The 24,720-nt window shown below is 40.3% G+C and overlaps 3 protein-coding genes across 6 annotated transcripts in view; 2 read left to right on the plus strand and 1 right to left on the minus strand.

The window, feature by feature from the left end:
* Positions 1 to 1,485: 1,485 nt before the first annotated feature.
* On the minus strand, positions 1,486 to 7,084 carry LRRC57 (leucine rich repeat containing 57). Its single transcript, XM_021533513.4, has 6 exons — positions 7,014 to 7,084; positions 6,156 to 6,326; positions 4,893 to 5,028; positions 3,615 to 3,883; positions 2,984 to 3,169; positions 1,486 to 2,424 (listed from the first exon to the last, which is right to left on the minus strand). The coding sequence occupies exons 2-6, from the start codon at positions 6,237 to 6,239 to the stop codon at positions 2,383 to 2,385; spliced, it is 717 nt and encodes a 238-aa protein (XP_021389188.3). The 5' UTR covers positions 6,240 to 6,326; positions 7,014 to 7,084; the 3' UTR covers positions 1,486 to 2,382.
* A 9-nt stretch (positions 7,085 to 7,093) lies between these two features.
* On the plus strand, positions 7,094 to 11,598 carry HAUS2 (HAUS augmin like complex subunit 2). The gene is made up of 6 exons (XM_021533614.3): positions 7,094 to 7,360; positions 7,470 to 7,562; positions 9,218 to 9,287; positions 10,049 to 10,181; positions 10,812 to 10,920; positions 11,058 to 11,598. The coding sequence occupies exons 1-6, from the start codon at positions 7,130 to 7,132 to the stop codon at positions 11,205 to 11,207; spliced, it is 786 nt and encodes a 261-aa protein (XP_021389289.1). The 5' UTR covers positions 7,094 to 7,129; the 3' UTR covers positions 11,208 to 11,598.
* Positions 11,599 to 14,108: 2,510 nt separating this feature from the next.
* STARD9 (StAR related lipid transfer domain containing 9) overlaps positions 14,109 to 24,720 on the plus strand; it is a 102,209-nt gene continuing 91,597 nt past the window's right edge. For 3 of the 4 annotated variants that reach the window (XM_085581869.1, XM_085581870.1, XM_021533516.4), the window contains exon 1: positions 14,109 to 14,255. In XM_085581869.1, coding sequence (XP_085437995.1) covers positions 14,209 to 14,255 — 47 coding nt within the window. In that variant the 5' untranslated portion in view covers positions 14,109 to 14,208. Of the gene's footprint in view, positions 14,256 to 18,558; positions 18,644 to 24,720 lie in introns of those variants that run through there. The other variant, XM_085581871.1, reaches the window with a different exon arrangement.

The following is a 24,720-nucleotide window of genomic DNA, read 5'->3' on the forward strand; positions in this document are numbered from 1 at the left end:
TAACTGTACTATGAACTGCAGTATACAGTACTTGTACAGCTACTAGCAGAACTTGGCTCTCTGAAGGCTGCATGGTGAAACAACTCACTGTTCACACCATACAATGACCTGCAGTTGCTAATTCACCTTTGCTGTGCTTGAAGCAATGCAGTGTCTAAATGCTGGTGGAATAGATGGATGAAATGTGTGTTACTGCAATGGAAAATAAGAGAGCAGGGGATGTAGGTCTGAAAAAAAAATACACAATTGGTTTATATTGTTAACTAGGGTAATGTTCTATGTCAGCAATTCCAAAATGAAAAAGCTGCAAGCATAATTGTGCACAGAAATTAAATTGGTTTATAGCTTCATTTTTTGTAGGGTGGGGGTAATGAGAAGGGAAAACAGGAAGTCCCAATATAAAACTACTAATAGGTTAGAGTCCTGAAACACCTAGAACAGCATTCTACTATGCGACTTAGTCACAGTTCATGGCTGTGAGTTAAAACAGGCAAGGCATCAGCCAGCTATTTTTTCCTTGCAACAGAAATAAATCTTCCTCTGTTCTGGAACAAGATTAGTTAATTAGGACTAACTCAGTTCCAATCTGTATTTTACATGGTGCTTTCTCCATTTTGCTCTAAAAATGCTTTGATAGCTGTCATAACTCCAAGGTAGCAAAGGAGATTAACAATGAGCAATTGAAAGATTTCTAAATGTACTAGTGATCAAAAAAAAAAAAGAAATTCTTCCCACAATCTTACAATTGTGGGATTGTAAGATTGTCACTGCAGCACAGTATTGCCAGATGTGTACATATTGATGATAGACCACTTTGGTGAATGCTGAAGGGGAATCTGCTAACTGCTAATTTCTCCTGTTGATGTCTCATGTACAGCAAAGCTCTAGGAAAAAAAAAAGCTAGTACTTCAAATGAGATTTAGGTATCAAGAAGCTAAAATTTAGAACAAGTGTGGAGGCTTTATTCATTACTCAATTTGCATGTCCTATTCTGGAATCTATTAGTATGAAGTTGAATAGATTTCTAACTATACAGGGCCTTGCATCATGGTAAGGCATAGATGTTCTTAAAGCACTTCCCTGGTTATGCCTTGCAAAACAAAGTAGTCTCATAAGCATGGTCAGCTATCAGATACTTCTGTCAACAAGCTAGTAGGTTTTTTTATTAAATAATAGCTGGAATGGGGAGTCTCAAGTACAACTGTTAAATGATGAATCACATCCATCCTTTGAAAAAGGAGCTGATGTCCCCTAAAACACTCTTCTTCTAGGTACTACTATATAAGAATTGAAATAAAATGGCAACAGGGTCAGGGAAATAAATACCTCTCTGCACATCTCACAAAAGAACCACTTATTTCTAATCATAATTATGGGTGTAATGTTGAAGAGTATCTGTTACCAACTGACAGACTCAGGTAGCTGAGTGAGGGCTTTCAGTGACATTTTAGTACTACTAAATAAAATGACAACAGTTACACCAAATAAATTTGAACTGATTTTTTGAAAATAATTTACTAAAATATACAAGTACATTTTCCTTTTCAGTATAAGTTATATAATTGCATACATTTTTAGCTCTTTCTAGGTGCTTTTGGTAATAAGGCAGCAGCAGTGGGCTGACGACTAAAACCTTCAGCATTGGTCTGTACACAAAGAGTCAGTGCAAGGATATATTTTCTAGCAATATACATTTTTCCTGAATACACTGAAGATGAACCTAATTTTTATTTGATGCAGCTCAAGCAAAAGTGGACTCTAGTGCAATTCTTGCTTATTGGAAAAGAAAGCCTATAGAGTGAAATATAAATTAAGGATGCTCAAACAACAATTTGTTTACTGGAAGCTGTTAATAAAACATTTAACTTAACCACAAATATTTGTGCTTCATTTAAAAAAAAAAACCAAAACTTAGGTTATAAACTAAAACCTTATTTGCAAAAGTTCTCTGCAGAACAGTGCTTTCTGCAAAACCTAGTGTTTTGGTGGCAGAACTTCCACATGCTATCATGGAAAAATGTTTCCAGAAGAAATAATCCTCTTGCAAATCAACAGCCAGCTTCCTGACAAAAGGGAACTGGCAACTTTGAAATGCTTGTTCCCTTTCTCTGTGAAAGAACAAGCCCTGACAAAGGAGAACATGTACTGTGTTAAAATCTATTGTGGCACAAAACTCAAAACTGGCCCCTGGGCAGGTTTATCAGTTCAATACCTATATTCTCTAGTTCAAGTTTATTCAAATGTGGTCTTAGCAGGCTGTTTCAGACTACTAGAAGATGAGTACTCTGATCATTTCCTTCATCAGTCTTGGTTCAAGTCAGTGAAGCAGATGCTTCTACTCTCTAAGTCTTCTTACTAGTAATATAAGGGTCAGAATAGTGATCATGCAAACTTCTTCTTTGTAGCTGTAAATCGTTCCATGTACTACAAAGAAAACAAAACAAAATCTATTAATTTTTTTTTATTAATAGAGGATTCATTACTACTAAAAGCAGCTGAGCTGCTGCTCTCAGACTCAAAAACATTCTGCATCTAAAGCACATTTTTATATGCCAGGCATAGGTAATAGACCTTTAATTTCAAAGACCCCCCCCAAAACCTTTCTGACTTTTGCTGCAATTCAGATTAATGATCAGATCTCCAGTGTTAAGGATGAACTAATATTAAATACTTAACAAATGCTGCATCATTCAAAGCATCCCTTATTTTTCGTTGCATCAAAGTGAAGACACACTTGTCATAATTAGCTATCCTTCAAAAGATGCTGATGAAAGAACACTGACCCTGAATCCTACAAGGAAGTTATCTTTGAAGAACTCCTGGAGATGTTTTCAGAGGTTAGTTATGAATCCAGTAGCTATGACACTGCCAACAGACTATTTGGTGCTTTTATTCACCAGCATAAATGCTTAGTATTCTGAGTAAGGGCTTCACCAGGAGTTTCTTAAAAAAAGACAAAAAAACCTCAAAACAAAACACAAACCTTGTCATAACCTTCCAGTTCTCTGAGTTTCTTGATTTCAAAGAGGTTGCCTTCTACTGCAAGCAGTGAGATCTGGGAATCACTGAGGATACTCTGAGGCAGCATGCTGAGTTCTAGACAATTTTCTTCTAAACGCAAGACTTTGAGGCGTGGACAGTGGGAGATCTGCACTGAGATCTGGGAAATCTGTGGAAATAAAAAGAAAAATGGGATTAAAACGGTAGTGATCCATGACTATTAAGTGATCTGTTTCCAACTTACACAGACCATCTACCATATTGTACATATAAACTACATTAATAGCAAGTACTTAAAAGCAATGCATAAGTAACAAATTATCAAAAATCAAAATAACTTTTTTTATTCCATGATGACAAGCAATCTACACATCTCTTTATCACATTCCTACTCAAGAATTGTTCAAATAATTTTCTGCTTGACTAAATTCAGGATATTTTTGTTCACCAAATGAGGCAGTTGGATGTATTGGTACAGAAAATCCAGATATGATTCCTCATTTGCTTTGTGTCCAGGAGATGTCTTTAACTATACAGTTTTGATGGTCTCATCTTATGTTCCCACGGCTGTACTAAGTCCTAAATCTACATTCCCACAACATCTGTTACCAGACCTGATTCTGATTCAAATTGAGTTCGATAGCCTGCAGCTCTCCCACAGTGTCAGGGACATTTTGGATCTGGTTTTTTGAAAGATCTACCACATCCAAATGGCGAAGACCAGAGAGTTGTGTAGGCACAGTCCGAAGCTGGTTTCCAGAAAGGCTCAAGGTTTTCAGAGCTGAAAGTTGTCCAAATGCAGCCGGTAGCTGCCTCAAGTGATTGCCATTCAAGTGTAGTGTTTCCAGTTTTTTCAGTTTACACAGCTCCTCAGGTAAAGCAGCTAGAGAAAAATGACCGAAAAACATATAAGCTAAAAAGCATTAAACATTCATACTTATTTAATTAAAATACGCTTCTGCAGAGAGTGCTATATTAAGTAATTTCTCACTACCTCCCCAATTTCCAGTGAAGGCACAGATCCCTGCACAGAAACTTAAGCCCACAGACAACACATGCTTCTTAACCATCATCCATAAATGTATTAAAATAATCTGCAGACAAGGCAGACCTCCAAGTCACAGTCTGAAATCACTGTTCAAAAGATTTTAACCTGTCAGTAGTCCTTAGGAACCTTCTGCCAGCATGTTCTATGACACTTGAAATACCACAAAATTCACAGCTTAACCTTTGCCCTTTAAAGGTATTACTCAACTTATAGAAATAAGTTAGGAGATAATTCATACTGTGTCATACCAGCATAGAAACATCAGCAGGTAAGGTCTGCTAGCATCCACTCATCCCTCTTTACACCTACACATGTGTATAACCTCTAACACTCCTGAGCTGCACTGTAGAGTCAAGCAGGTTTGTAAATTATCTTTGTTTTTTGAAAAAGGCAGAAAATAAATAATTAATGCATAAAACCCCTAGTTTCTTCATTGTGGTTTTTTCCATAATGATGGATGCTTGTTTAACAGAAACAATAACAACAGCTTCATGGCCAGCAACACTGTCTGCATGTCATCTTCATTAACTGTTCTCTAGGCAAGTACTAAACCATCTGGCACTGTTAAACACTCATGTCAGGTTAAGTCACAGCACAAAACCTCTATGGGTTTAAGTACTCATGTGTCATTGTAAAACTGGTAATACACTAAGTGACAACAACTAGTTTTGTAGAATTATGATTTAGAGGTTTTTATCCTGCACCTGAATTCCAAAGATTTCAGTTTAGGTGACTAAACTCCCCATTTACATCTTGTGAGAGTTAAATAATTAAATTTAGTTTTTGATAGAGAAAATGAGTTATTGTTTTAAAAATCAGTGGAGATATTAATTAGCAGGCATACCCAGTTTGTTGTTGTTCAGAGCAAGGCTCTTCAATAAGGAAAATTTTCCAATAAGAGGTGGCAAGAGCTCTATTTTGTTGTTCGACAAGTCTATTGTCCTTAAGTTGCTTGTTAGCTTCTGGAGATCTTCAGGAAACTATTGGGGGAAAAAGATACAGCATTTAAAGAGTTGATACAAATTTGAATGTTCAAGTTGTACAGTTAAAATTTTAATTGTCTCACTGTTACATACTGTCATATGTATCACAGTGCCCAATCACCACAGTGTGATTAGCAAATTGATTTAACATGTATTTTTAATTTTTTTTTTCATCGTAGGAGGGGGAAGGGTGTATAAAGAAAACACTAACATCTAGAAGCAGTAGTTTTTCATCAAAATAACTAAAATTGCACATATTACATTTTCATCCTCTTACCTGCTCCTCTTAAACATGCCTATCATTTAAAATACTCTATAGCCAGTTAATAACTCTATATTTAGAGTATGATGTGAAAATTTTTGTCCTGCTTTTCTTTTTAAATAATTATGTATACCATTTTCATTATTCTTATTTACATGCTGTACCACTTTGGTACTGAGTCTTGGCACGCAGGTGAATAAAAGGAAAATCTGACAATCACCATCAAGGAGTCCTGATGAATAAGCCAGTGGTTTTGATCCTCCTTTGGCTTGACAGAGAAAAAGTGAAGACAGGAAGTAGGACAGTGGAAGAAGGCATGTTAGAAAAGGCTTGGAAAGTTACTGTAATATAGAGTTATTTTTGGGTCCATGACATTCTGATTTTTTTTCTGCAGTTGAGTCTTAGTTAAGATAATTTCCAATATAATAAACTTTCAGGATGCTTGCTGCCAGCCCAATGAACAGCCTGTACAAACTATTCATATGACTACAATTAAACACACTATAAGTGCCACCTAAATGTGACAGATTGTGGAGTATCTTTCTAAGTTACAATGCAGTTATAAAATTTGTATTTTCCCCCTCAAGTTTACAGACATTTTCTAAAAGCATAACATCATAACTAGTATTTCTTGAACATATTTGCACTGTAAAGTATAGGCTCATATAAGTGCCCTGACAGATAAATCTTCAATTAGAAGACAAGTCAAGCAAGAATGGGAAAAAAAAGCAACTTAAAATATTTTTCATGACTGCTTATAAGAAATACATGTATGAAAGTGCATTAAAACAACAAGTGGGACTTTCTCTCTGAAAGTGTCAGTCATACACACAAACAGCCATGTTCCCCCCCAGTACATTACCTCAGTAAGTCCCTTTCCTGTTAGCTGAAACACACCAGTTTTCTGTGCTGTCTCAAGGTGGGCTTTCAGTGCACTATTTCCCATGGCAACAGTTCTCTGTCAAGCACACAGAGTTCAAGTGATGGTGTCAGCCAGTTTTACTCTGTGCTAGAGAACGGCAATCCAAAGACTCTGTGATAAAGCAAATTTAAAAGTCATTTTATGTGCACTGTCCCCAACTCTACAAGCACTCTGACACAATGAACCATTTCACTACTGTGTTTTCACCTCCCTCATAACTAAAACCTAGAAGTCTAAAGGTTTATCTAGATTAAGATATCTTCCCTACAGCAGTTTGATTACTGAAACTATGCAACAAGCACGGTTAAAACTAGGTGAGAAAACTGCATATTTCTGTACTTTCCCTCTTTCGAGGCCCCGCAGCGTAAGGAGATTCTCCACGGAGACCGGCTGTGATTTCTGTGGCATCTACCAGCGCTGGCCTGCCGACACAGCTACTGTTTTATTTGGGTTTTTTGAGACCTGTACTCTGTTTAGAGAAGGGACTCCTCTGCCGTGCCTATTAGCGGACAGCCACCTCCGTAACCCCAGCGGGGTTTAATCCCAGGGCGCACGGGTCACGGATTATCGCCGGGCTCGCAGCCGGGCGGTGGGAATGAAGCCTGGGGACAGCACGTCAGCAGCCGCGGCAGGGGATGCGCTCCCCGCGGCCGCGGGCCCCGCAAGGGGCGAGGCCAGCCCTGACCCGCGGCGGGCCGCGGTCCCCCCGCCCGGCCCCGCCCGGCCCCGCCCGGCTGCTCCGGCCCCGACCCCGCAGCGCCGGGGGCCGCCGGGCCCGGCCCGGCACAACCAACCAACCTGCCCGGGCGCCGCCGGCACACGCTCCGCGGCGGCGGAGCCCCGGCCCGTCCCCGCGCTCCGCCCTTCCCGCCCGGAACCGGACGCGTGTCGGCGCCGTTCCTGCCACGCCCGCCATGGCGGCCTCCGAGCGCTCCCCGGAGCCCACACCCCGGCCCGAGCCCTGCGGGGCGGACAGCTCCGAGCTCGACTCCGATTCCGAGCTGGAGCTGGAGTGCGGCTCGCGCCTCAGCGTGGAGAGCGATGGGGAGGCGGGCGGCGGCGCGCCCGGGCCGCGGCAGCCCGGGGAGCGCTCGGCGGTGGCCGCGCTGCTGGAGCGGTGCGTGGCGGCGGGCGCCGTGAGCCAGGTACCGCGGGGCACAGCGACAGCTTGGAACTGCTGCAAGCCACTACGGAGCATTTGCCCGGCACGTTCTTGCTTCTGATTGCATTTGTCCTGTTGTCTTACTTTCAAAGGAGACCTTGGATTTGACTTGCAGAAGAACGCCGTGCTTTGCAAAAGTCTCAGAGATGGAAGAAATGGTCAACATGGAAGCTGAAATCAACGAGGTACAGCGTTTACTATTGTCAGTGTACGCTCAACACTTCAATACCCGGAGGTAATACAGGGCCCCGATGAAACACCAGACTACCACATGCCACGTTGTTTCGTGTTTTGAGGAGTCTGTTGACAGTTCAGCTGTTTAACAGTTGCCATTTATTTCCCCAGTGGACTGGGTTGTCATAAAGAAAACAAAACTATGAAACAAAAATTTAAGGTGTAAATAGAAGGATTCAGTAGGCTGCACCCTTGACTAAAGTGAAAATTTACCTGAAATTTTTTCAAGAAACTGAACAATAAAGAAGAATTTGTAGTTGACTTCAGTATACAAAAACGTGTCTCTATAGGCAGTTTTGTTGGTTAGCAGGCAGTGACCTCAGACATTTTGTACTGCTTTAATCAGCTGTTGCCCTGTATTTTATAATGTTGGTTTAGACACTATATAGACTATGAAACTGCTTTATAAGAGATGTAAGTGGGAGAGACATGGGTTTGAAGAGTAGACTATTCAGTGATTAGGGAATTGGCAGGAGAAGAGCACCAGACACAGCAGAAGGATGGGATGCCATCCACAGGGACTGGACAAGCTTGAGAAGTAGGCTCACAAGAACTTCATGAGGCTCAACAAGACTTAATGTGGGGTCCTGCACCTGGGTCAGGGCAATCCCAGACATGAGTACAGTCTGGGAGATGAACTCATTGGGAGCAACACTGTGGAGAAGGACTTGAGGTTTCTTGTGGATGAAAAGTTGGACCTGACCCAGCAATGTGCAGTCACAGCCCAGAAAGCCGACCACATTCTGGGCTGCACCAAAAGCAACAGGGCCAGGGAGAGGATTCTCCTCTTCTGCCCTTGTGAGACCCCACCTGGAGTGCTGTGGCCAGGTCTGGGATCCTCAGGACAGGAAAGAAGTGAACCTGTTAGAGCAGTTCCAGAGGAGAGCCGTGAGGATGATCCAAAGGCTGGAACACCTCTCCTACAAAAACAGACTCAGAGAGTAGGGATTGTTCAGCAGCCATCTGGTACTTAAAGGGGGTTTAAGAAAAGAGGGAGAGTGACTTTTTCCACAAGCAGAAAATGCTAGGACAAGGGGGAAGGGGTTTAAACTAAAATAAAAGAGATTAGATTAGATTAGATTAGATTCAATTTTAGGAAAAAATTCTTTACTATGAGGGTGGTGGGACACTGGGACAGGTTGCCTAGAGAAGCTGTGGATGCCCCATCCCTGAAGGTGTTCAGGGCCAGGTTAGAGGGGCTCTGAGCAACTTGGTCTAGTGGATGATATCCCTGCCCATTGGCAGGGGCTTGTAACTAGATGATTTTTTAGGGCCCTTTCAACACAAACCATTCTATCGTAAGTTCTGTGGTTTAGGAATGAATTGCAGGATCTGTCTTTTCCAGCACAAATCTCCAAATTATTTAGATTGGTCTTTTTAAACAGTCTTTTTCTTATTGACCAAAAAAGCCCCACCTAGTAGTAGAAATTCTCCAGAGGGCAGGGCAACATGTTCTTGTGCTAAGTGCTCACTCTCTTTCACACACTAGCTCTCCCTATGCTGCTACTTTCTCCTTTTTTACTTCCTCCTCCACCCCAGGAGAGTCAGCAGTTTCTGGATAAGTATGTTGAACATGCATTTTCATTTGATGTTATTGCTGTTATAGATAAAACTGAAAACTGAAATTATGCAGTTGGAGAATGAGACAGCAGACATTACTCACCATTTTTACTTAGGTAAGTGGAGTTGTACCATAGAAAAAACAAGAGTCTTAAATTAGCAGCAGATTAATGTTTCATCTGAATACATGACAGTTCTAGAAGTTATTGCAGCAGTTATCCCTGAATAACTTGTTAGAGGTGGTAGGTGTTTTATAAACACCAAAAGCATGTTTCCATACTATTTGAGCTTGCACTCTGCTCTCTCATAGGTCTGTGTGTAATTCATTCTCCAAAAGTGTGGGAGGTGTGGTCAGCTCCCCAGGGTCAGTGCATCATCAGTTCTGAGATCATCAGTAACCACTGACCTGCATGTGCTACTCTGCTTCTTTTCCAGAAACTCAGTGTATTTCTGTTGCATCTCTATTCCCCCAAATTTGCTACATTTTTAGTTTAACAACTGGGTAGTACGTGCATAGATTTCTTTATTTTTGCACACTCTGTCCACTATGATTTTGTGTGTGCTTAAAAACATTCTAGCTTGCTACTGTTGTGCTAGATCAGTGAAATCTGTTGTGAGACTTCAGTGCTATGGTGTAGTTGACTTCATCTCACAGAGAATTTACTTAAAACTATAGATAATGTAAAACAATCATATCTATCTCTAAAAAGTAGGTGTTGTGACTTTGAGTGTATGGTGATATTAAATCATATATGCTCCAACAAAAGTCATTCAGATTAATGTGAGCAATAGGTCAGTATTTTCCTTTCTGTCTTCAGGAGAAATTTTCCTCATTTTAGCAGGACAATAGGTTCAACTTTGCAATTTTATTTTATAGGGGAAAAGTGCAAGATGTTGCAAGATATGAACAGACACCTGGAAGCCATACTGAAAGAGAAGAGGGATCTCAGAAAGAGGCTGATCAGACACAGAAGTCAAGAAAGTCTGCCTATTGAGGCAACTTATCACAAGTAGGTACACAGAAAATATTTTTTCTTGTTTACAGGAGGCCAAATTAATTTGAACTAACAGACAGTAAAAATCATGTTTTCAGTAATTTTCCACTGATAAGAAGAGACATAAAAAATCGTAGCAAAACCTCAGCTAAAAGCTGGTAGTTTACTCATTGATAAATTAATAGAAAGGTAATGATACATATTTTATGAGTATTTACTTAGGTTATTGGTATGGTCTTTAGAAGTCTACAGAACAAGTTGCGATGTATTGTTTTAAATAAATGTGCTACATTCTGGATTTGTTATGCTTCTCCCAAGCAGGAGTTGTTACTTTAGCACTGGGTGTCTTCATTCCACTGTTGTTTGCTTGGAACTGAATGTGACTGATTCCCAGACATGCATAGTCCTTCTTCTTACAGTCTAAAAATCTAGCCCAGGTACTGAAGGAATTCACTTCTGTAATTCCTGCCCTGCTTGTTGCTAAGAGTCACACAAGAAGTGAAATTGCATAAAAATTAATTAGATGTTTAGGAACTTGCATAAAGCTGTAAAAAGGGACTAAGAAAAGCAGGGCAATGAAAAAGAACTTATAAGTATTAAGTTCTTGTTGTTTAGCACAACTTTTGAGCTCATTTTTGGTTACAGGTGTATAGTAGAGTTGTTGAATGAGGCAGTAACTTTCATTGAGAAGCTTGAAAGCCATTTGCAGGCTGTGAGAAGCATCCCTCAGATACCACATATGATGAGCAATATGGTGAGTAGTAAAAGAATTGAGCCAGTTGTCTTCTCCAGCATGAAAAATGCAGTGCTGTTTGGTTGCTTAAGTTACTTCTATGTCTTGATAGACTGACAGGATGTATAGAGACTAAATCCAACCCTTTTATGTTTCAGGATACCACTTTGTCTAAAACAGAGGTACTCATGATAGAATTGGAGGAGCTGACAGAGCAAATACTGAAATGGGAAGAACTGCAAAAGGAAGTGTATTCTAGCAATGTATGCAATACTGCTGACTTGGACTTCGGCTTATCTTTAACCTAACCAATCCTTCTCTTCAAATAGGATGACTACTCAAAGAGCTATATTCTTAGGGTCTTCTGTGAAAACTGCAACATAGGTCTCTTAATTCAACAGAGACTTTGTAGGTAGTTATAGTTCTGTTATTAAGTAACAGTTCTCCAACTATTTACTAAAAAAAGGTCAATGAGCAATAGCTCCTAATAAGACAGGGTACTGAGAAACCTGTTAAAGAGTTCCTTTCTGAAATAGTTGGATAGAAGTCCCTTGGAGCTGGTATCCTCAATGGAAGATAGTTTCTTTTTTTTTTTTTTTGCATTTACTATAGTATCTTTATTCATTTTTGTAAGCATCTTGATAAAACATTGTATTTTGTATGTTGCCATAAAACTTTAATAAAAGCACTAGATTTCAAAAGTTCGGTTTCTTGCTTTTAATTTTGTTTAAAAATCTAGTAATTAAAATTACAGAGCAAAGTCTTTGGTCCAAGCTTATGCTTCTATAGGAGTTCCAATCAAGAAATTTAATTAGTTTTAAATTACATTTTTTTATGACTGATGTGGTCTTGTGGGAAAGCAGGAAATGTACTTGCTGATATATGGCAAGTATACTAATTTGCAAACCATGCTTCAATGGTAGTGATAAATATATTCTTTGGATCCTCTTTTTTGTTGTTTGCCTGATTTTCAGTGTCCCACTTAGAATAAAACTCCTGTTCCATAAGTAAGATTGGCAGTTTATCATAACCATTGATTGTCTCAGTTTGTAACCCTCATGAAGACACGGGTTGGTAGAATGTCACTGGCAGGACATCTGTAATCCAGGATAGCTGGTTGTCTTTGGAGAGTGCCCAGTTTTGTATTCAGGATGCTGAGAAGACTGAAGTGATGCAGATGTATTCCTTTCTACCTTTGTATTATTTGTTATGTGAACATCCTCTTGTTGATTTCTGTTGCTGAAACGAGCATTCTGCTTTCTCAAAGTAACCACTGGGTGGCTCAGTACCACCAAGTTCACGAGTTTATCTGATTATTGCGTATAAACTTAAACCAGAATTAAGGAACAAATCTTTGGCTCTTTGTTGAGCACACTCTGTTATGACCTACTTGTATTTGGTCTATTTTATATTTGAACTTCTGTAAGAATCTCATTTTAATCTTTTACATTCTGCAGAGTGTGAATGCAAGACATCCAATTTAACAATTCTCTAGCATACTGTGTAAGCTATAGCTGGTGTTCCTTTGCTGCTGCTGAGAAAAGTTAAAAGGATAGAAACAATTTTAATTAGGTTTAAGCAAAATGTCACTAGGTATAATCTAAGAATATAAACTGGTGTTTGAGTCCCACAAGCATTAATGGGGTATTTGTGTCAACACTTGCTATACATCATTACAGGATTTGAGTCCTAAGTCCTAGGTTACTGTTGTTTCAGATGTGGAAATGAAGGTCTTCCACACAACTGCAGAGAACCTGACCTTTTTAATGAAAATGCACATTCTGTGACATGGGAGAAAACAGAACAATAGATGATCACAGGTTGGACTCGATGACCTGAGTATTTTCTAACCTAATTGATTCTATGTCTTTTGTGAATCAACGTCCTCTACATCTGTTCTAGGCTTAGTGTCTCACTCTCAATGTCTTACAGTGATGATTTAGATTAGGCACATTAAAGCTGTTTAATTTAATCATTTTAGAGCACAATGAAAACATTGTAGTCGGTTTGTTCATTGTAACTCTGAAATACATGGTTTTGCCATATCCCAAAGAGTTGAGCATATTTTCTTTTACTGTATCTACTTTTGAAGAGTTGACTGTGGAGTTGGTAGAGTTTAGCTGATTGCCATTTGTCAGTGATGTGTCAATTAACTATTTAGTGTCATTTAAAGGTATAAATCTATTGAAGCATACAGTGGTTAACAATTTGTAGGTATTCATTTTAGCATGTCTGTGGTGAATGGAGTATTGGGTTCCAAGGATGGATCCAATTCTTCACTTGGTAAAACTTCTGAAATGTGGTACATTCTTCATTTAGATAAAACATTTCTGGAGTTTAAGGCAAACTGTCTCATGAAAAGAACTATACTTAAAGTACAAAAAAACAGTTAAAATAAATTTAAACAGAGGTTGTTTATAAAAACAACATAGAACTCTAAAACTCTCATATATGATATTCAGATATAGTTCAGTTTATCATCTTTTGAAATGCAAAACCAGAAGTCTATTTAAAAATTTGCATTTGCATTGGCAAATGGAATTGCCAAAATCAAACAAGACTTGCCTATTGAGCCTGGCATCTTCTTTATGCCAATGCTACTCATTCTTGCATCTTCCTGTAACACCAGTAGCTTACAGTGACAGTATTCTAAAAGAAATTTTTAACAAACTTTCCGTAATTTTTGTATTGCTCTAAGTACAAAACTTTAATCAATACAACAGCTACATATTGATTTCAATTAAAGTTCTTTGGAAGTTTCAAAATTTCCTTTTAGATCCTAAGTACAACCCACATGAAGATTGGATGTTTCCAAAGGAATCTAAAACACTTGAGACCTTTCCTGTAGCACTAATAAGGAAGGGATACTTGCCTTCCCTAAATTCCTGTCAAATTAATGTGGAGGGCTTACAGTGCTCGGCCCTAGTGATGCTTTAGGAGCATCACTCTTAATCGGGCTGGCATTGAACGCTTGGTTTGCTGCTGCAGAAAGGAATTTGAGGAGGAGCGCGGGATCGCCGTCTCTTTCCCCGGGGTGCCGCTCTCCGGGGCAGCTGTCTGGCGGAACAGCGCGGTTTGGATGCTGCAGAGGCTGCGCACGGCTGCTCTGGGCAGGCTTTCCCCGAAACGCCGGCTCTCTGCCCGGGAAGTTTCCGTGCGCTCCCTCCGCGGGGCTGCCGGGGCCGGGCTCTCTGCCGCCCTGCCCTCCCCCGCGGGGCGGGCCGGGCTCCGCTCCTGCCGCTCCTCCCCGTCCCGGCCGGGACGCGGGGCCGGGCGCGGCGGCCGCAGCTGCTGGGCGTGAGCCGAGCCATGGCCAACGTCAAGGTGGCCGTGCGGGTCCGGCCTCTGAGCAAAAGGTGCGGCGGGCGCGGGGGCGCGGGCGGCTGCGGGGCGCGGGGGCGATCGGGGCGCGGGTCCGTCCGCCGGGCGGGAGCGCCTGTGCGGCGGCTGAGCCGGGCTGAGGGACCCGCGGCGGGAGGGGCGGCAGCCTCTCGCCGCCCAGCTAAACAGCTCCGAAAGTTTGCTTAGAAAAGTCACCCAGTGGAGCTGTTAGGCTGGCTTCCCTCTTCCCGAGCTCCCCGAAACAGGACAACTGTCACACAGCCAGGAGTCTTCCCTTCCCCTTCTGTTGTTGCTGTTTTTTCCAGCGGGAGGCAGAGCCGGATATTCCCATTGTCGCTCAGCTCCGCTCCCTCCCCGGCTTGCTTGGCTCCAATGGAAATCCCAAAAGCTACATGTTACAGCTGGGAAAAAACTCCCACAAACAAGAAGATGCCGTAGCACAATGCTCTGGTGTTATTTGTATGTAACACGTGCTTAAAACCTTGCAGGCTTTGGAAATTTGGAGCGGAAAAGAAAAAGCGTGCAGCCCCAATGTCAGCAGCTGGTAATTTAGTCCCCGTGTTAAAGAAATGCTATAGCGCTCCAAACAGGAATGATTTGGAAAATGGTACAAGCTCTGAGGGCCAGTATTTGATTTGATGCTGCCTTTCTTTTTGGCATGAGTCCCTCACGTTGTCTTCTGACTGCATGGAGTTTTGTGATAAATAACTCTTTCATGCAGTAGAGAAAATGATTCTTGAAGAGTTGCCCAGCCAGAAAACTAGCCTAGTTATTGAGCCGGCAGTACACTAGCATATTTTGGAGTCTTTTGTTCTTATTTGGCTATGCATTTTTTATTTTCTTTTCAAAAAAGACACCAGAGAGTTTTGAATAAAATTTAAAATCCCAACCAAAACAAACCTGCAAGTATTAATAGAAAAGGGAAATGTGCAAACTAATTTACAGGTTTTCAACACATTTTTCCTTTAAGTCAGAGTTGACTGATTTTAAAAATACTCTGTCCATAATTTTGTTTAAAATCATACTTGGGTTATATAGCTCTGATTTGTTGTACCGCAGTGAATGGAACAGATTTTAATAGATACTGGCCTATTTTAAGAAGGGTTGCAGCATTGAAGTAAGCTAAGTTTAACCTTTTATTGCTTGGTGTTGCTTTAGTCGTGGATATATTAGTTGATTTTTATCATTACCTTCCCTCTCACTAGATCCTGCTTGGTGAGAAATGTTGCACTACATCTGTCTTAAGGTTTTTCTGGTGTGGGTCACTTTAAATAGCAAATAATAGTGAATATGTCATTATAGAAATAAACAGCACCTGTAACTGTCCGATAAGGTGTGATAAACAGGAAAACCTTTGGTGTAGTCAGGGTGGGCCAGCTATTTGGTCAATGTAGTTTGGAGATGAGGGCAGGATTAGAGAGGTGGGCAGCTTCCTGTACATGGGAGGAATTAATCTGAGGCTGAAACAGAAATATTTGTATGAAGGTGAGAGTGGAAACTCAGGGGCTAATGGAAAGAGAAACTGTTAATGAATTCCATCACCTCATGATGGTGTAACAGATGGGATGGGTTGGGAAGGGAGGCAGAAACCATTCTCGTGTTTGACCCAAAGGCAATAGGCCAATTGCTCCTTCTACTGTGCTGCCTCAGCTGAGGTCAGCAAAAGCATTTTAAGATGGATTTTTATATTTCATAAATGGGAAGAGGAAGTGGTTGTATATTCTCTGTGAAGGCTTTGACATGAGAACTTGCTTTCTAACCTTGAACTAAATTGTTCAAATGTAATGACTTAGAGGCAAATACCAAATATATGAAGGCTTTGGGTAACCTTGATAGACATGGAAAAAAATTCTCAGTGGGCTTAAAGGTCTGCTCTCTTCCACCTTCTTATGCTATTTTCACACTGTCTTCACACAAACCTCTTGCCATCTCTATACACACCCTCAGCAATTGCCCTAACAGGGTACCCATTGCCTCAGCTTCTATTATCTTTTAGGTGTTTTTAAAGGGGAGACTTCCTGCAGCAAAAAAATTCAGTTCAACTGGATTGAAGTATTGTAATTTGTACACTCTCAGTTCTAGCCAAAAATACTAAACCTGGCTTTTAAGAGTACCAGAAATTGGAAAGCTCCAGGAAAAGGCTAGAACTCATGGGTCAGTTGTTTTTTTCTAGACTACCATGCAAACTTCCTCATTGCTGCTCTTCATTTAATTTACAATGGCAGATGAACACTGGTTTTGCATCTGAAAAATTACTGAAAATTCAGACGTTAAAAAAATGTTAAAGTGGGAGCTGTCAAAATTCTTGTTATATAGCACAAGACAAAGAGCAGTCTTTTTATTCTGCATCTGTATGCATCACAGTGCGTTCTTTGATAGACAACTATGGACAAATAATCTATCTCAGATATAAAGCAAGCATGGTTACACAAAATGCAGTTTTTCCATTGCCTGAAGTTTAAACAGCCTGTAGCCAGTGTTCTTCATAATGCTATCAGTCATTCTGTAACAGAGTAAATTATTTTTTTATTACCAAAATATAGTATTGATTGTAAATTCAGTCAAATATTTTTCTTGGAGTAGCATTTTAAAGTCTTTATTACACATTTACTATTCTACATACTAAAAAAGATTTCTTGCTTTGTGGTTACATGGATACTTGCTCTGTGTAAATATGTTTCCCCATTAGAATGAAATATGGAAGCCTGAACGGGTACATTAAATTTTCTATAACCAGAGGTAATAATCAGGTATTAAACAGGAGCTGGGAACTGATGAAATCTCTTTATGGTTTATTTCCGGACATCTTAATGCTTGGTCTCTTGGATGTCAGACTTTTGTAAGGAAAGTGTAATGTTATTTTTGGCTGTCAGTCAGAAGCTGTTGATGGAAACACTTTGAATGCTAGCACGTAACTATGTGGAAGGGGAAGGTTGTTCCTCTTTCTTTTTTGATTGCTCTGTGGAGGATGCCAACAGTGCACTGCACTGTGATGCTGTGATAGGAAACCTTACCCTCCAGATTTGGAAATGGTGTGGCTGGCTGAGAAAGTATTCAGGTATTTCAGTACTGTGTCCAGGGCTCTCCTTGTGCTTGGGTAGCTCACTTGATACTGTATTGGGTGTTTGTATGCTACAGGAACCCCTGCAGTGTTGGACATGTCCTTTTACTTTTTTGTGTAAGCCAGCAGAAACAAATGCTAGTTTTCATGTTCTGCTAGGTTCAAACATGTTTGTCCCTTTGCTGTGATAACCCATCACAATTCTAGTACCTACTTGCGGCTGCTGATTGCTCTTACTGAGAATCTCAGCCCTGTGTTATATAGGAAGAGAGAGAGAAGTCTGTGTATGGAGCCCCTCTGGGAGGGGAGTGACCAGCATGATCAGAGCAGTATCGTGTTGGGACCAGGATGGAGCACAGCTGCCTTGTGCCTTTCCCTCCCTGATCCACTACATCTTGTGGCCTCCATCCAGCTGGACTCAGCACATTTGTATGTACCCAGGATTCAGTCCCTTTTCACAGTGTAGTTTGAGAACTGCTGCATAGGTCAGAGATAGGAAAGAAGAACTTTAAAAAAACAATGCTCTATACCAAAACAAAGAGCCTCATGCATTCCTATAGGATTCTTTTCTTAGCATGCACCAGTGACTAGAAGACATTACATTTCTTCATGAATTGAGACCTGGGTAAAGTCATTCATGGCAAATTTGTTTGGTTCATTTGTGAAGTTATAATGTTGTTAGTTAAGTACTTGACACTGGGACATCCAAATTGCCTTCTAAGGCTTTTTGAAACTTTAAAATACTTTGCTTCAGGGATAGTACCCTGAAGTTTGGGAGTTACTTGTACGGGACTGAGCAAAACATAAAATATATTCTGCTGTTAAAAATATCATCTCCACTTTTCTCCTGCTTCTCTGGCCCAGAAAAGGAGAGATATTCGAGAGAATATTTCCTGGTTTCTTTACTGACTCACAAATGAACTTTCCCATCCTCTATGACCCTCACAGGCATGTCACCAGAAAGAGTTGCTGAACAGATTAATCAATCCAAAAGCTGTCCTTTGCCTTTTTTCTGCTTTGCATTATTTCTGAGCTGTAACCTGAAGCCTCCTGGCCAGTTATGTATTCCACAGTCCCCTCAGGAGTTCTTGACCGTGTCCTCCACACTCTGGCAAATGAAAGCAGTAAGAAATGTCTGGGCAGTCCCAGCTGACAAAGCTGAACCACACTTCCAGCTGTGCAGGTGTTCACTATCACAGTCTGAGCTGCTACAGTTGTTTTCCTCATTACTGCTGCTCTGCACGACATATTCCTCTAATTGCCTTCCTGGAATGAAGCAGTTAATGAGGCTTGAAGATAGAATGGGAAAGAGGAGTTAAGTTTGAGGTCCTAAGAGCTCAGGTGAGCAAACCCATGCCTGGGAGGGAATTTTAGGGAAAGTTTCTCACCCAGAATTTCCAGAAAATGGCTTGGTGTGGGAGGCTGACCTAAGCAGTATGCTGACCATAGCAGAGAAAGTAGCTCAAGTGATGGGTGTATCATGATGTGAGTATTTTAAATCCATTTCTATTTAAAAGGAAAGCTGTGTGGAAAATTAAATTACTTTCAGATCATTTTAGAAATTATATTAAGTAAGTCACTATTGGTTTTTACTTTGTTAACTAGTCTCTGCTGTGCCCTATCTCCTTTGTTCTTTATAATCCAATTGTAGTAAACAAAGGAAGGATTATTTTGCAAGGAAGACTTATTGCTGTTTTATAGACTGTGCTATCAGCTGTTCTATGTGTTCGTGTATAACCACAAGAACTTGGATACAGCAATGTGGTTTACTGCTGACAAGAGTGATAACTTGTTGTAAATTTTGTAGAAAATATTTGTTGAATATTATGCATAGCAGATGTTAAATGCTTTATCAAAATAAAATTAAAGCAATAGCAGATTGGAGCTTGTTGTTCTCCTTCTTGTATATTTTCATATATATATTCCTTGTGACTTTGATGCTGTTATCCTCTCACATGTAAAGAAATAGCAGACTTTATCTACTACTTTTATGTGCTGTGGTAGTTGAGTACATGTTGTTCCTCTGTCCCCCTCTGTTAAATATGGGTCTTGGGATTGGTATGTGTGAGAGAGATGTCTCAGGCCTCCAAGTCTTTTGCTGTTTGAAAATCTCTATGAACTGCATTGTTTATTCATTGCTCATGATTCCAAGCTGCTTTTCCACAGCAGAACTAGGATTTTTAAAAGAAAAGTTGTGATTTTATTTTTGGTTTTATAAAGAAAGTCCCTTTCCAAGCAAATATATCTTAACATTTGTATATCCTGTTAAGGTTATATTGACATATTTTCCTCCCTCTGTAAAATTAGTTATTTTCTTTTACTTAGTCTATTATTTAAATTTTCATGTAAGCTATCATTGAGGTGGCTGCTCTTTTCTCTTAGCATCTGTACTTGGCATTAGCAGGTGGTTTCCATAAGCCACATCTGTTACTTTATAAAGGGTATGGCATCAGCAGCTTTTCCCAGATGTATTTTTCTTGAAGTTGCATGAACTAGGTTTTCATGGTTTGATAAAGGGCAGATTTTCTAGCTTCCTAAAAGAGCAGAACTCTGCATGACCCTGAGATGAGACCAGCTGGTCAGAGCATGGTGCTGATAACACTGGGGTTGTAGGTTTGATCCCTATATGGGCCATTCACATACTAGTTGGTTTCAAGGAATGAAAACTGACTTCTGTATCCACATTCTGGTTTGCGTGGAAAATATGGCATTTGTACAGGATTCCTTTGATACAAAAATCTAAATTGCTATGTCATTGCTCAGTAAACATCTGTGAAATCAAGGGTGGATGAAACTGCACTGACTGGACTGTAGCTTTGTTTTAAATCCTCTTATTCCATGCTTTTCTAAATGCTGGTTGTGTGACAGATGAAAATGGCTTTTTCTTCTCCTCTTCCCTCCTCCTGTCTATGTCTCTACATTAAAAGAAAACATCACCATTCCAAAATTCAAAGCACTGATGTATCAGCAGGAGTATTTCTGACTTGGATTTATCAAGGAAGATGCCTCATGTTTATATCTGCAACAAATGTTCATTTTTTTATTGCTATATAGTATTTGCACAGGAGAATGAAGGAAACCACACAAGAATAATAGTAATCACTAGGATTGTTGATTTTTGACTTTCAGATTTGTTAGGCATTATGAGAGCCAATGAAAGCTCCATACTGCTGGGAGGAGCCACAAAAAATTACTTGAGCAGCCTGTCTCATAGCAGCATGCTGTCTTGCTGAACTCTGTGTACTTGGCTTCAGTAGAGAGTTTAGAATTATTTATAAACATCTGTTCTGAATTTGGTAGAAGGATTGCTGACCAGCTGTGCACTCCCATTTGTAAGACACAGTGGAACAGTTTTGACTTTAAAGAGAAATATCCAAAATGGTACTGGGTAATGAGAATAATGAGAAACACTGAAAATGGGTCTTAGATAAATGTACTTGATTGTTGATACTTTATTTTTACATATAAAATAATTCTGCATTGCCCAAAGTGAGGATGTTCATACTATTAGCACTTTGACTTTGATGGGTCACAGCAGCAGGTATAAGGATACATATTAGGCTGGTGCTGTGGAGGGATGCTGTGTTTGGGAAGTTGTGGTTGGAGGTACCTTAACTTGTCAGTAAAGTGCAGAAGCTGTAATGGCTGAAAGCTTTGACATTCTCTACCATTTTTGATGAGCAGCATGGACTCGTAGTGCTCTTCTCATTGCAGCCTGGGTTTCTCGACAGGTATATCCTCAACCCATTTTCCTGTGACAGTGTTCTCTGAAGACTTGCAAATATGAGAATAAGCCCTGCATAGTTTCTTTGTTTCTTTGTTGGCCAAGGTTGGTCAGTCACTCAAGAAGTGCAAAGATGGCATCTTCTCAAAATCCTTCTGCCAAGGCTGCCAATAAACAGGAGTCAGAGGCACTGTATGAGATACTGTTAATGGAAAGAAAAGATAAATCTGACTAACTGAAGTTTCCCCCATAAAATCTTTAGACTTCACATCCAAGGGAATCATTGGGCTAAACTTCCTTCAGGATTTATATATAAACTGTAGGCATGGTGCTTGCATAGGTGTGCCATTAGATGGCCCAAAGTGTCCCCAGGTACAAGTGGTAAATGTTTGCCTTACTTATAAGCTGTCATAGGTGTGGGTCACATCCTGGGAAGTGACAGTCCAAGAGACAGTAGGAGTAACTGCTGGTACACATCCTGCCACAGAAGGATGCCACACATATACTTTTTTTTCAGAAAGAGCCTCTGCAAGAGGGGAGGGATTGATATTCTTGACTCCCTACTTTTGAGGGACTATGTTTGAAATTGAGGGACAGATTGGGTTTGGAGTTAGCTTGAGTGGTGGGAACTGGCAGAAAAGCAGAAAACATTATTGCAATTATTACATTGCAGGGTTATTTTTGAAGCTGATTTAAAAAAAAAAAAAATTAAGACTTTTCTTGTACTTGATTTGTATGTATTGGCTTTGGTGTTTGATTACTTTGGTGAGTACTTTACTGGCCTGTATTTGTAGAAGCTGTTTTGTTGTATGATGTGTCTGCTGCTAATGACTACAGTATTTTTGCTTTATCACATGTACATGTTCCTAAAACAAACAGGCAACTTCTAAAAAGTCAGCTTCCTTTGTTCTCCAAGTGCCTGTTATTTGAGAGGGTGGAGAAGTGTGGCAAATTTTAGAATGTATAAAAAAAACCCAACTTCCCCCTTTCTTTCCACCCACTGCTTCCTCCAGCTCTACATACCTCCTTGCACTTCTGTGTTCTGTGTCTGAGCTCATCTCACTGAGATTCAGCAAGCTGTGGAAGTGTCCCTCTCCAGGGTCTTGATCCTCCCATGATTCTTTCCCACCCACTCATTCTTGCAATGTCTTTAATGTCTTTGTCCCTGAGGAGTTGCATTAGCTTTACATCCTGTCTGCAAAAATGATTTTTCATAGCAACAGCAAAGAATATGAGATATAGCCCTTTGGGCTGCCTGTATTTTCTGGATTGTTGTAGCAGCTTTGTTTTGGACAGGTCTCCCTTGTAGCTCCCCATTACAGCCCTGCCACTCCATTCTGTATTTATGCTACTATTCTATTGCTGAGTCTTCATTTCTCTAAAGTTTTCTGTGACTGAGAAGATGCAGGTCTTTTCTGGGACAAGCACCATTAAGTGGTGTTTCTACAGCTTTGTCTTTGTATACGTAATTTGTTTTCATGGAAAATAATTTAGGAGAGGCATTTCCCAAATGCAGCATGCATTTTTCTAGTAGTGGGTGAGAGGAGAGGATGGGGAAAATAAATGTTAGGACCACAGTGACTTCTGAGCAGCAGAAGTCAAACATGTTACTAGAGAAATGTAGTTTGAAGATGATTTTATTGGTACAAAAAAATACAATTTTCATACCTGTGGAGCAGAGCATCCATTCCTAAGGGTACTTTATCATTCAAATGCAAGCTGTTGCACTTGTGTGTACGACTGTAGTGACAAACACAGGTTTTGCTGAGAGAGCTTTTTTAGTGTTTGCAATTTGGAGTTAAGGTCAAAATATCTAGAACAGCTGTGAGTCCATTTTTCCTCCTGGGCTTTAGATAGGAAACTATGCTTTCCTTCACCAGGTTCTTTGTTTTGTACCTAAATGAAACAGGATACAAATATGTGTTTACAGAGAGTTCAAATGCATAGTCTGTAGAGCTGGCAGCTACAGATTGCTTGCTTTGTGCTCCCTGGTCTCTGGCTGTAAGCTGCAGCAGAAGGGAAGGATCTCCGTTCCCACCACCACGTGTTCCTGTCCTGTCTCTTGCTTTGGCTCAGCAGGTTGTGTGACTGCCAGGCTCAGTGCTCTGGAAGGGCTTGAGAGTCCTGTGACACCTTGATTATTTATTTTGGTGGGGGGGTTGTTTTCCTGATCACAGCTGATCTGAGTCATTGCATGGGTGAGTGATTGCTAGAAAGTAGAAACACATGTGGGAGGCTGGAGCAGTGAAGAGAAATTGCATCTTTCAGCAACAGTCTGGAGTTAAGATAAAAGTCTGGGTGCTGTGAATATGCACCCAGAGTTAGGGGAGATTTTAGTTCTGTCCCTGTTTTCTCGTGGCTTTCTTGTTTTGTGAGACTCAAACAAAGGTACTTGATGGCTGCATTAAGCTTTATGGCTGCATAGTGTGGAATCTTTGATGCTCTCTGGTAAAAGGGGGTAATTTCATTTTGTGTTGTTTGTATTTTACTGGGTTTATGTTTATTTTAATATAAGTTGATATGTAAATATGAGTATAATTTTTTTTTTATATCCAGAATTTTTTTGTATCTCAAAGATTTTATGTTTGGAATTTCTTCTTTATCTTTAATCTTTAGTAATGACTATAGCCTGTGAGAGCATCTGTCTCTAAGAAATCACAAAGTAATTTTTTCATAGGGTTATGTGTAACACGTGTGGACAGAGGGTAGTGAGTTTCAACAGTGTTTGTTGTTGAGGTTGCCTTACTTCTGCAGCTAGAATACCCTGGCATTTAAAAAGATTAAAAACTTTTCCAGATTTCACCCATTTGAGCACAAATGAATGCCTGTTTCAGACTAGGTTGCTTAAAATTATTTTTAAGCTTCACCCAGAGCTGTTTAGCTGCTGCAGGAGATAATTTCCCCATAACGTTATGTTCTAAAACATATAAACGCTACTTAGGGGGACCTATTATTTGAATTCTCAAAATTATTTTAAAATTTGAAATCTAATGGGATTTCCATCTCAATCTACCCATTTCTGCCCAAGTTCTAAATCATTAAAGCTCTTTAACATGCTCAGTGAAGACTGGTAATAGCATAGCAGGTAAAAATTTTACGGGATCTGCTTTCTCTCGGCTTGAATTTTCTAGTGGTGACCAAATCATGCTGGCATCATTCCCTTAAGTAAAGAAAAAACAAACTCATTGTTTGAGCATTGCTTTAATAAGTTGAGCTCAGTGTTGTGCAAGTCACAATTGAAGCCCAGGAATGGGACCTGAGAACAAGGTCTTCTGTCTGATTTATTCTCAGTAATCTGTTTGCTGACCTCAGCACGTGTCCAGGCAGAAACAGTGGTTTACTTGTGGAGTGTACATGTAAACTTGGGTTAGACCCTGGAAGAACTGACAAGAAGGTAGGATTATGTATCTTTGGAGCAGAGCCACCAGCCTATGACTGGCTACAATCTACCAGGGGAAGGGACACAAGACCCGCAGAGCAGTTGAAGACTGCCCCAGCCAAGATGGACGTGATGCCAGTGAGAACACATAGCAGATACCTGTAGGGAATGATGTGTGTGCACAGGAGGAGGAGGATAGGAACTCGGTGAACTATTTAGGCTGGTAAGAATGGAGCATTAAGGGCTGAAAACTAAGGATGCTTGTGGTATTGGGAAGCAGGATAAGGCCAATATCATACTTGGGCAGTGAAGGAG

Source organism: Lonchura striata, chromosome 5 (genome assembly GCF_050655825.1).
Source record: "Lonchura striata isolate lonStrDom1 chromosome 5, ASM5065582v1, whole genome shotgun sequence".
Classification (NCBI taxonomy): Eukaryota; Metazoa; Chordata; class Aves; order Passeriformes; family Estrildidae; genus Lonchura; species Lonchura striata.

Excerpts from the sequence above, each read along its gene's own strand:
- HAUS2 (XM_021533614.3), top strand. The coding sequence starts at position 7,130 with ATGGCGGCCTCCGAGCGCTCCCCGGAGCCCACACCCCGGCCCGAGCCC. Across the intron at positions 7,361-7,469 it reads CGGCGGGCGCCGTGAGCCAG|GAGACCTTGGATTTGACTTG; the intron begins GTACCGCGGGGC and ends TTACTTTCAAAG. Across the intron at positions 7,563-9,217 it reads TGGAAGCTGAAATCAACGAG|ATAAAACTGAAAACTGAAAT; the intron begins GTACAGCGTTTA and ends TTGCTGTTATAG.
- LRRC57 (XM_021533513.4), bottom strand. The coding sequence starts at position 6,239 with ATGGGAAATAGTGCACTGAAAGCCCACCTTGAGACAGCACAGAAAACT. Across the intron at positions 3,884-4,892 it reads TCTGAACAACAACAAACTGG|CTGCTTTACCTGAGGAGCTG; the intron begins GTATGCCTGCTA and ends ATTTTTCTCTAG. Across the intron at positions 3,170-3,614 it reads TCAATTTGAATCAGAATCAG|ATTTCCCAGATCTCAGTGCA; the intron begins GTCTGGTAACAG and ends TTATTTCCACAG.